The following is a 12,222-nucleotide window of genomic DNA, read 5'->3' on the forward strand; positions in this document are numbered from 1 at the left end:
TGTGTAGCCTACTCGTGTACTTGAACATTATTCACTGTCATATGCTTTCATGCTTAGTGTTTCTTGTCACAAATGAGCTATAATTGTGCCTTTTCTGATCTTTTGTAACCATGGTGTGGTGGGCGGCTTTGCTATATAACTCATGTTCTTGTGGCGTGATTCATATTGTACTGTAGCTGTCTCAGAATGGTGTTTATAGTTCTGTGCACATCTGACTATAACACATTTTCAACACATTTAGGTGGTCTTGCTTCGTTAACCCAAATCTCACCCAAAGGCGACGTAATTATCCTGAGTCACAGATCCATCCATCCATCCATCTTCAACCGCTTATCTGTAGTCGGGTCGCGAGGGCAACAGCTCCACCAGAGTGCTCCAGACTTCCCTCTCCAGAGCAACATTAGTGTCTTCCTCCTGGGGGATTCCGAGACGTTCCAAGGCCAGTGAGTCGATGTGTTTCCTCCAACTGCGCCTTGGTCTGCCCCGGGGTCTCCTCCCAGTGGGACGTGCGTCGAGGACCTCCCTAGGGAGACGCCCGAGAGGCATCCTAACCAGATGCCCGAACCACCTAAGCTGGTTCCTTTCCAGGCGAAGGAGCAGCGGTTCTACTCCGAGTCTCTCTCGTGTGACTGAACTTCTCACCCTATCTCTAAGGGAGATGCCAGCCACCCGTCGAAGAAAACTCATTTCGGCCGCTTGTATTCGCGACCTTATTCTTTCGGTCATGACCCACACTTCATGACCATAGGTGAGAGTAGGAACAAAGATTGCTCGGTAGACAGAGAGCTTTGCCTTCTGGCTCAACTCTGGTGAGTCACAGATCCTGCATTTAAATGCACCCAGCATTTACTTAATTAGAGGCTAGCTCACACAGACTGGTCAAATAGGCAGTAAATGCACAACTTACACAGCTGAGTGCCCACTGACAAGATTGCAATTAAGAATAAATTACCAGCACCAATGAGCATTGTGCCTGTGCCTTTTACAGATGGCTCTGAGGCCTCATTCAAACGTATCAAACGCAATCAAACAAATGTTTGGTCATTTTTTTGTTTTTTTTAGGCCACCACAATGCTTTTCCAATGGGAGGCACATGGTTTGACCAAACATTTGTGTTTGATTGCTGATTGCTGTTGGTGTTCTGCCCCGTAAGGGTCCATTTGGTTTCATTTTACGCTCTCAAGAGTTAAATTATTGTTAAACATATACATTACTCAATTTACAAAAAGTCTACACAATTAGAGAATATTGAATAATAGAACAACATATTCTAACTTTTGTGTCTTTTGATTCTGAAAAAGGTTGAAAAGCACTGATCTATCTAAAAACCAACAAACAGCATCAGGGCCATGTAGTAGTAAATGCACACAGCACAGTTGACCGCCTTCACACCCTCGCTGACGGCCAACGTGAACATGCCATCCTCCTCCTCTTCACATGCCCACTCGTCACGTACGTTGCTGGCATCAGAGGGGCCAGGCTGTCCGTGTCGCGCCAAACAAAGAGTGTGCCATCTGACGGTTTGCTAGGTTGTGCTCGCAGGTCCATCGTGTTCCTTTTGTACTGACTGAGTGCACTGGTGGCCACAGCCACTATTAAAGTACCATTTACAGATCAACATATGGAATGAATTCTGTACTGGCCTTATATGGAGTGTGTCTTGAGTGTACAGGGTTTGATGAGGTCAGATCAACATTATGGAATGTCAGAACAGGTCAGCTGGAGATCTAAGGGTGGCAGCGGGGGCAGTGTCCTGAATGTACAGGGTTTGATGAGGTCAACATATGGAATGAATCTGTATTGGCCATATATGGAGCATGTCACGAGGCGTGACGGACAGACGGACTGACTGGTTTTCATAGTAAACTGCGACCGTAAACACACATATTTCTTAGTTTTGAGATTTTCTGAAAATGTCTACATTTCATTTGATATCGTTGCTGTCTGGAGGAAACCACCTAATTCAATAATTGTTTTGCATATAAATCAGTGCTACCATCTTCACGTCTGTGTGTGTGCTTGTTAAAACAATGTTGAACCAATGAAAAGTAGTAAAATGTACTTTGGCTAAAACCTCTTAACTCCATTGGACCCTCAAACTGTCTGCTAAAGCAACTAACTCCACCACCTCTCTCGCCCTCTCATGGAAGTAACTGACAATATATAAAGTCACAACATCAACTTTGATGAGGCAGTATTGCTTTGTTTTCAAAATATAAGGTTTTCTTCATTTCCCGCAAAAATGTACATTTTTCATTTTCTGAAACATTTTGGAGTTAGGTACCGTAGTTTCTTCCCGACAGCAGAGATATTAGAAAGAAATTGAGATTTGTACTTTTCTACTTAAGTTTTAGTTTTTTCCCCAAAGCATGCTATTTTGAATATTGATTGATTGATTGTTTATTTATTTTCGTGTCCTGCACACAATGTGCCCAACCCTCATGGGTTTATAAGACACCATTTCACAATTGCATTTACAGCATGTTTACATTACATAATTCATTACATTACAACTCAGATTTATACAGAGTACTCTGTCTTCTTTCCCAAGCTTGACAAATAAAATCTGCCACAACAAAAGTCCCTTTGGCGAAACATATCTCCATTTAAACATCTTTTTAAATCTAGGAAATCCCCACAGATAGAAGACATATTATTAACCAAAATATCCCTTATGTCATCATATTTAGAGCAGTAATACAAAAAGTGAACTTCGTTTTCAATTTCATCAAGATCACAGAACAAGCAATATCTCTCTTCTTCAGTGGCATTAAACCTGCCAGTCTCCAGTGCTAATGGTAATGTTCCTGACCGTATTTGTGCACAGAGAGATCGTTGTCTTTTGTTTAAATTATACTTCACATAAGGTTCTACAGTGTATATTTCCTTTATAAGGCAGAACACTTAAGTATTTGTAAAAGCATGAAGTACTCCAGTACATTAACTCATGTACACATTTGACTGAGCAACTTTCACTTGGAGTGGAGTAATATTTTTTTTTCTTTTTCTTTTTGTAAACACACAAAACACACAAACATATACAACCGACTTCCAATTAAGGAAGTCGGATAAGGCAGGAGTATCTATACTTTGACTCAAGTACAGTATATATTTGTCTCTGTGCATCTCCAGCCATGCTTAAAGTGTGTGTGTGTGTGTGTGTGTGTGTGTGTGTGTGTGTGTGTGTGTGTGTGTGTGTGTGTGTGTGTGTGTGTGTGTGTGTGTGTGTACGTGTGTGTACGTGTGTGTGTGTGCGTGCGTGCGTGCGTGCGTGTACAATGTACATATTGTATTACTAACATGATTCACAATATTCAATAAAGTTGCTCAAGAGGTAGAGCAGGTCGTCCAATGATCCATGGGTCGGCGGTTCGAATCCCGGCCTCCTGTCTACATGTCGAAGTGTCCTTGGGCAAGACACTGAACCCCAAATTGCTCCCGATGTGCTGGTTGGTACCTTGCATGGCTTCCGCCGCAATCGGTGTATGAATGTGTGTGTGAATGGGTGAATGTAATGCACAATCAATGTAAAGCGCCTTGGATAAAGGTGCTATATAAATGCACCATTTACCATTTACCATTTACGTGTGTTTGTTTCTACCCAGGGCCAAGGGGAGGTTCCAGCCATGGAGGGAGACTGTCTCAGCTGTATAAAATACCTCATGTTCATATTCAACTTCTTCATCTTTGTGAGTTCACTAAATGCATACTCTGCACACAGACACACACACACACACGCGCACACACGCACGCACGCACGCACGCACGCACGCACGCACGCACGCACGCACGCACGCACGCACGCACGCACGCACGCACGCACGCACACACACACACACACACACACACACACACACACACACACACAGACAGACCATTGAAATGTCATCATTAACTTTATTCATTATGAGATAGTTTGTAATTTGTTGGTGAGTTCTGGCTGGCTTTGATTAAATGCTAAGCTATAAAACAGGACTATAAATCATATATTCTATTGTTGTCTCCCCCATCGAGCAAACTCACCTTAGGACAGCTAGAGACCATGGGACTGTCTAAGGTTATGTCTAAACCTAAACCTAACCAAGGGGACACCTTTTTGCAAAACAATTTATGTTAATGAGGTTTAGTAGAAGATTTAGAACACTTTCCTGGGGGTCTTTATGTGTGTGAGCCCAGTGTCTCTGATGTCATGCATGGACACTGGGCTCACTTACTTCCTGGACTACATCAAGGACTATTAAAAGAGGACAGGAAGCGAAGACCGTACGGCGGACTCCATGTTGCTCCCTGGAAGGAAAGAAACATGCGCAATTGAGACCAAGAAAGCTGAACGTGGAAGTGTTGGCTGCATATATAGCCCCTTGCGCATGTTTCTTTCCTTCCAGGGAGCAACATGGAGTCTACCGTACGGCCTTCGCTTCCTGTCCTCATTTAATAGTCCTTGAACTACATGAGTCCTTGAACCCTCCCCCTATCCACAAGGAGGAGCAGTGCACCAAAGCATAATTGGTCCTTAAAAATGTCCATTATAAAATGCCAAACTCCTACTCTGTCTGTGTCTCATAGGAGGGCTGTGGGCAGAAACCTGTCCACCAGTGACATCATCGTTATGCAGATTTTATTTTAAACAAGATTTTTACAAAAAATATTTAGATTTTTATTATCGTGAGAACGATGGCTTTCAGGAATTCAGGAATAGAAAGCCTGCATGCGGTTTCTATTAGCTTGGATTAATCCCTATCAATGATGTCACTGGCCTACAGCCCTACAGCCCTCATGAGACACAGACAAACAATTGTGGCATTTTATCACGAACATTAGTGAGGACCAATTATATGAAGATAAGTTGAAAAGTGGTGAAGTGGTCCTTTAACCCTAACCCTGGCCTTAATAGGGTTTACTGGAAAGGGAATTTTTTGCATATTTGCAGAACAATTATGTAAAGTGGATTGAAATGCATGGCTTTACATTGGGCTATCTAATGTGCCGGGTACACGAGGACGTCGCGGGCTGTTCCCCGCCTAAGTTTGCGAACGATATAAAACTTTACTGCGTCTACATTGCGGTTATGTTAATTATGTACGACGTCCACTCGAGACCGGTAAACTGCTTCGTTTTCAAGATAAAGATGCAGTACACATGGCTGGCCTGTAGATGGCCAACAAAAAAAAGAAAAAGCTTATTCTAAAAGTATATGAAAGCGTTGGTATTTCACACAGGTGTTGCCAAATAACAAATTATCTTGATCAGATGCGCATATGCGTCATATCAATTTAATGAGCAGAGCAGTGCTGCTTCTCTCTCTGAGTCTGCACACACTGACTGACCAGCTATGCCTACTAAACCATAATATATGACAAACCTTGGATTAATTCTTCTGAAAACAGCAGCAAGCACAAAGTAAGTGTGAGAGAGAGAGAGAGAGAGAGAGAGAGAGAGAGAGAGAGAGAGTGTGTGTGTGAGAGAGAGAGCGAGAGCGTGCGCACCTTTTTTTAACACGCAGCATCTCTCTCTCTCTCTCTCTCTGTGACTGTGACTGCGTCTGACACAGACGCGGTCAATAATATATAGCATAAATAATAGGCCAAATATAACACTTTCCCTCTATCTGTGATCAGCTCCTCACACACAACTCCTCTCTCGTGCATGCCTCAGCAACTGTTTGCGTGCGTGCGGGCTGCAGATCGGCTATTTTTGGAGAAGAGATTTATAGACATTATGTGCAAATATAAAATAGCTGTGATACTTATATGTAAGTGGTTATGGTGAAATAAACCATTAACACTGGTTAGTTTGGAGGGGGCGAGGGGACTATGACATCACCGTTTCAGCAAATTAGGCGGCATTCGCTGTACACACGGAGACGTGAAAGTCGCGTCTCCAAACTTTCCCACTCTGGAAGGTAGTTTCAAAATTAGCCGTTAAAGTCCCCCAAAACGCCGTCTCCGTGTGACAAAAAGGGCAGATCGGCTAATTACTTGCCCGAGAAACACCGAAATCGTCCTCGTCTGGATTACCCCTAAGACTTAGCAGCACAGAGAGGGATAGCCGTTAACACATAGAACAACCCTATAACCCATTTAGACCTGAGGACGATTCTACTAATGTCTTCTAAATCTAAATCATGACAGATTTTTGAAAAACCCTATGTTTCTATGTCAGTGGTTCTCAAACATTTTCATGTCAAGGACCCCCAAAAATTATATGTATTTGGCCGCGGACCCCCATCTGAAAATATGTTGTTCCCCCCCCCAGAAGCAAAGATTAAAAACATTCGCTCTGAAAGAATATATATTCAAAGATTTGCACCCCATTTTCAGGATTTTTCAAAAGAATAGCAGATCTACAAGCTCGAGCTTGTAGATCTGCTATTTTTCAACAGCTACAGTATAACATAATGCTTAAAATAAAAACACCAAAAAGGGGTTCCCGACCGTCCTGAATAGGATAACCCTGCAGTGTTCTCAGACAGTCAACACATACAGTAGGTATAGGTATTAAGCATTTAGGGCTATGGAACAGAGCTAACGTAATTACCCCGTCTGTCTGTGTCTCTCTCTCTCTCTCTCTCTCTCTCTCTCTCTCTCTCTCTCTCTCTCTGTCTCTCTCTCTCTCTCTGTGTGTGTGTCTCTGTGTTGCAGCTGGGTGGCTCTCTCCTGCTGGCGGTGGGTGTCTGGGTGCTGGTGGATCCGATGGGTTTCAGGGAGATCGTGGCTGCCAACCCGCTGCTGTTCACCGGCGTCTATGTGGTTCTGGCCATGGGCGCCATGCTCTTTCTGCTGGGCTTCCTGGGCTGCTGTGGAGCTGTGCGCGAGAACAAGTGTCTCCTGCTCTTTGTGAGTCATTCTGTTATGTTGTCAGCAGAGATGTTTTGTCATTCATTCATATACCGCAGAGTAGGATATATATATATATATATACACAACAAAATACATGCCATACTGTTGGTTTTTGTAATGCTGAAAATATACATGGTGCAATTGTGCCCCCTGGAGGAGTTGAAATGAAATTGCATCAAGTGCAGGTAACAACAGGACTTTGTGGTGCATTTCATGGGTTCGCAAAGTTAGGGTCTGGGGACCCCCAAGGGTCCTTGAGGGAGTTCCAGGGGGTCCCCAGCTAAATGGTAGTTCGTAACCAAATGGACCACTCTCAGAGTTAAATTTCACAGTACAAATTGGGGGTCCCAGAGATAGAAATGCCATTAAATAGGGGGTCCGTAGCCTACTGCATGTCAAACTGGGGGTCCTTGAAATTAAACAGGTTGAGAATCACTGCTAGAGCCGTAAAAACCCTCCCTGGCATATGTTTTCAAATGGTCTGCGGGCTAATTATTGTCAATTTTGGGGTCCTTGACATGAAAAGGTTTGGGAACCACTGGTTTATCTCAATATCTGGTATGAAATAAATAGACATTATTTAATTTTATTATCTAGGCCAGGACATAATAAAGGTGAGTGAGTGAGTGAGTGAGTGAGCAGGTCTAACCAATTTAGACCTGCGGACGATTCTACAAATCTACAAATATAGACCTGCGGACGAGTCTTCTAAATCCTGACGGTTTTCTGAAAAACATTTTCATGTCAAGGACCCCAAAATTATATGTAATTGGCCGCCGACCCCCATCTGAAAATATGTTGTTCCAGGGACCTCCACGGAAGCAAAGATTTGAGTTGAAAGCGTTCGCTCTGAAAGAATATATATTCAAAGATTTGCACCACATTTTCAAAAATAGCAGATCTACAAGCTCAGCTGCACCAGTCAGCGTCAAACATTTGGTGCATTCTTCCAGTATAGGCCCAGAAGGAAGATACTCCCTCCACACCCATGCTGGGCACAATATGCGCTGTAGAGTGCATTGCTGGAATTTGGCGGAAGTATACCAGTCAAGGAAACGACGTTGACACTTTTACAAATCTGTTAACATTCTCCGTATATGAAACAAGTGTTGTGATTGGTCGACAAATATTGTATCCGGGGGAAATACATCTGACGGATGTTCCGGACCGACATATCCGGCTAATGGCTATGCACTCTATGCCTTATATTGTGACCAGGCTTTTCTTTTTTTGAGTAAGCCTGGTACCGAGGCTACTCCACACCAGTTTTCAAATCCCCTTTTTTTTTTAGTGGCCTGATATTTCTCAGTTGTTGGTGGTAGCTGGTAGTCATGGCTGGAACTTCTCACCTGATGTTGTGAAGGGAGTCCCAAATGCTCTAGACCTTATACCTTATTATGTTACTGTATGTAACAATAAATAATCTTGACTGTATAACCTACGTGCTGCACAATTAATAGAAAATAGAAAGAGATCTAGATTCAGACACCTGTGCAAAATCTAATTTTGTGAAGAATGGTGAAGAATGGTGCAGCTCTAGTTGGCTGTCCAATTCATTTTAGTTACTCTTTGGTTTTTGTTTGTTTTTTAATACATGTTTTCGTGCAATTTTTTTTTAATGGTGTGAGAATCGTTGTACACTTTCTCTCTTCTCAGTTCTTCATGCTCATCCTCTTCATCTTCCTCACTGAGCTGGCAGCGGCCATTTTGGCTTTCCTCTTCCGGGAGCAGGTGAGTTTGTGTGTGTCTTTGCCTGTTGAATGTTTCCCTTTGGATCAATAAATACATGAAATTACAAGAGACGCTTTACGACATGGCTCTGAAAGTGTGTGTGTGTGTGTGTGTGTGTGTGTGTGTGTGTGTGTGTGTGTGTGTGTGTGTGTGTGTGTGTGTGTGTGTGTGTGTCTGCCCCATGACTGCCAGCCAAATCTAGCCTGAATCAGATCTGTGCCTCATCCAGATTGGAATCTGATTTGTTTAAATAAATAAGATGCAGACAGATCACATACAAGTCACATGGAATCAGATTATTTCCAATGTGACTTGAGCCACATTCAGAGGTGGTTTCAAATCTGATTTCAGGAGATCTGTCTCAGTCTGAAGGCAACAACCTGATCTAAATCGGATTCCATGTGACTTGCATGTGACTTTTTCGCATTTAGACTTAATTAAACAAATCGGATTCCAATCTGGATGTGGCACGGATCTGATTCAGGTTAGATTTGGCTGCCAGTCTGAACACGCAGATCGGATCTGCTCCTATGCAAACGGCAGTGTGAAAGGTCGGGCCAAAAGATCGGATTTGAGGAAAAATATCAGATTTGAATCGGATTTGACGTGACTGCAGTCTAAATGTAGTGGCTTTTGATTTTTTTTTTCTGCCTTTATTGATAGGATGAAAGTATTATTATGTGACAAAATTTGACTGAGGGACTGCCATTGGATTTTTTTGAATTTTCGTTGTCATGTCATATGAAAGCAGGGAATCATAGCTTCAAATTGACACATTGGTTGTTGAGAAAACAGGCTTGAAAGGTTCACTTCTGTGGTCTCTAACATTACACCTAGCTACATGTTTAAGCATTTATTTCATATTTCCATGTCGATTTCAGCTCTGACACATATTTCAGTCATGCTCTAGTATGTGAAGAGTCTGCCTGTGCTATTAACTCATTTTAAAAAAAAGAAAAAAAAAGTTTTTCGCCTCAGGTGAAAAGCTGGAGTTTGCGCGATCGCAGGCTCTCAGTAAAATCTGGTCACATATATACTGTGTTACCGTATACTTTGTGTATCTGTGTTACCGTATACTTTGTGTACCTGTGCTATCGTATGTACTTTCTGTGTGCCTGTGTTACCGTATACTTTGTGCACCTGTGCTATCGTATGTACTTTATGTGTACCTGTGTCTATGCAGCTGAACAGAGAATACTTCACCAGGGAGTTGAAGCGTCACTATCAAGGCCACAACACCACCGACGTCTTCAGCTCCACCTGGAACGCCGTCATGACCACGGTAAGATGGTTTCCTCTATCGCCATGGTAACCTTAACTTACTCTATTGCCATGGTAACCTTATATTACTACTCTATCACCTCGGTAATGTTTATAACAACAAAACCATGTGACCTTCTCCGGTTCCAAAGGCGCATCATTCCCAAGTATAATTCTTAACAATAGCAGATCTACAAGCTCATCACAATGCATTATGAACGTGTACAGTAGATCTAGATCGTCCACTTTCGAAAATACAAAAGCATAAAACAGCGCTTAATTGGTTAATGTACATTTTGTAATAGTAATGTAAATTTGGTCACATAACTCACAAATAGATTAAACCAATATTTATTATAGAATGAGAAGTGTGGCATATAATATTTTTGAGTGGTGCAACCACTCCAAGGAACAGCAATGTCCGTGTTAACCTATGTGACTATGTTTGTGTGTGACACATGTGTGACTATGAGTACCAGTAGGGGCGCTGTTGTGCCAGAAATAGAGAGAGAGAGATAGTGCTGCACTGTTGCCTGCTAATGAGAGAGAGAGAGAGAGAGGGGGAGGGGAGTTGCACCACTCAGTTCACACGGGTGCGATTTTTTCTTGGCGTTCGGCTCTGCTACATTTTTGTCCCTGCTCGGCACAATTAGACACCATCATTAAACATTAAGAGCAGGGAGATAGATATACAATAACAACCCCCCATGGGGAACAGAAATAACAGAGCCCACCGGTGGTGCTGGGGTGGTGGTGGTGGGAGCAAACAGTGCATAACAACAACCAGGAACCAGAAGGAAGGCAGGAAGAAACAAGGGGCCAGTGAGGCTATTCAACGTTTAAGCAATGGGCCCTAGTGGTAGGAGGAGGGACTACAGGCGGACCCGTGGATTCACGGGAAACCCCGTGCAGCTGGGCTTTAACATTGAGCGCTCGGTTGCACTTCCACATTTGACCACCAAAATTTGGTGGTCAAATGCGGAAGTAGACGTTCTGAGACGGTACTTCCGGCAGTCTTCCGGGTGCTTCAAAACGCCACTGAGCAACTTCCACTGACATGAATAGCTGGGGGGGCGGAGCTTCGCGCCAGTTCAGTCTCTATCCTTTTATATACTCTATGGGAAGAAAGCATGCAGTCTAGGTGAGCTTAAACACCCTGCCCAATATTGGTCAGCTGACTGCCACATCAGCGAATGACATGTGGGTCTTGCAAACACTGAATACACCCACATGGTAATGCAGCATATTAACCCCTTGAGTAGAGTATATATATGTATGCGCCCTTGAGCATAGCATGAAGCCGCTCGAGTATATCTGATTGAACTTACTCCGCAAGCTACATATCATTCTTCAAAATAACTAGTAGCGAAGGTTTTCAGATAATTGTAGTGGAGTGAAAAGAAATATGGAAATACTCAAGTAAAGAAATAAATACCTCAGAATTGTGCTTTAGTATAATACTTGAGTGAATATACTTTGTTACTTTCCATCACTGGTTCCCGTTTCTTTGCACAGTTTGACTGCTGCGGTGTGAGCAGCCCGGAGGACTTTGAGGAGAGCATGTTCAGGCTTATCAACCCCAGTAAGATGGTGCCTGAAGCCTGCTGCCAGAGGGCCGCTTACTATGTTGACATGGAGCAGTGTGTGGGTGGGAGCATGGCCTTCCGCTACAACAAGGTAACATACTAACAACACATTCACTATTAGCATTGATTCTCAACCTTTTCAGTTTGTATATGCATTAGAGACCACAGACCCCCATTTGATAGCTTTTGTTGGACCCCAAGCTAATCTCCTCAGTGTTAATTTAACTCTGAGACAATAATCAGACTTATCAATTTAGTCAGTAGCAAAAAAATAATCTATTTTGTGTTGATTGATTAATATATAAAAATATTTAAATAAAAATATTCCCCCAAAAATAAACGAGGGGGATAAAGAGGGGGAAATAGACCCACAGCAAAGGCCGTCGGAAATGGTACTCCAACGTGTGGACGCGCTGTCAGGCTACATCAGAGCGTACTGTAAGTGGACGGTCCGATAGACCAGCGATCCGGGCCTAAAGCGGACATTTTTAACTCAAATCCTTGCTTCTGGAGGCCCCTGAAACAAGATGGGGGTCCGCAGCCAAATACATATAATTTTGGGGGTCCTTGACATAAAGAAGTTTGAGAACCACTGATATAGCAATATATGTTTTTCAGAAAACTGTAAAAGACATTTTTAAGAACCTCATGTCTTCGTGGGTCGTGCTGTCGGTTTGAATGTTTTTTTCTTCTTCTAATTGTCACATTTCCAAGCAGGGCTGTTACTCAGCGATGATGGACTACTTTGAAACCTACATTTACATGTCTGGAGCTCTGGCCATCATGGTGCTGACTATCGAAGTATG

The 12,222-nt window shown here is 42.9% G+C and overlaps 1 protein-coding gene across 1 annotated transcript in view; it reads left to right on the top strand.

Moving 5' to 3' along the window:
* The window catches only part of LOC306919892 (tetraspanin-18B-like), a 39,236-nt gene that overhangs the window by 25,045 nt on the left and 1,969 nt on the right, over positions 1-12,222 (top strand). The window contains exons 2-7 of the mRNA XM_079496440.1: positions 3,606-3,689; positions 6,642-6,836; positions 8,496-8,570; positions 9,754-9,852; positions 11,346-11,507; positions 12,134-12,217. Of these exons, the coding sequence (XP_079352566.1) occupies positions 3,627-3,689; positions 6,642-6,836; positions 8,496-8,570; positions 9,754-9,852; positions 11,346-11,507; positions 12,134-12,217 (678 nt within the window). The 5' untranslated portion in view covers positions 3,606-3,626. The remainder of the gene's footprint in view (positions 1-3,605; positions 3,690-6,641; positions 6,837-8,495; positions 8,571-9,753; positions 9,853-11,345; positions 11,508-12,133; positions 12,218-12,222) is intronic.

Source organism: Electrona antarctica (genome assembly GCF_951216825.1).
Source record: "Electrona antarctica genome assembly, chromosome: 3".
NCBI lineage: Eukaryota > Metazoa > Chordata > Actinopteri > Myctophiformes > Myctophidae > Electrona > Electrona antarctica.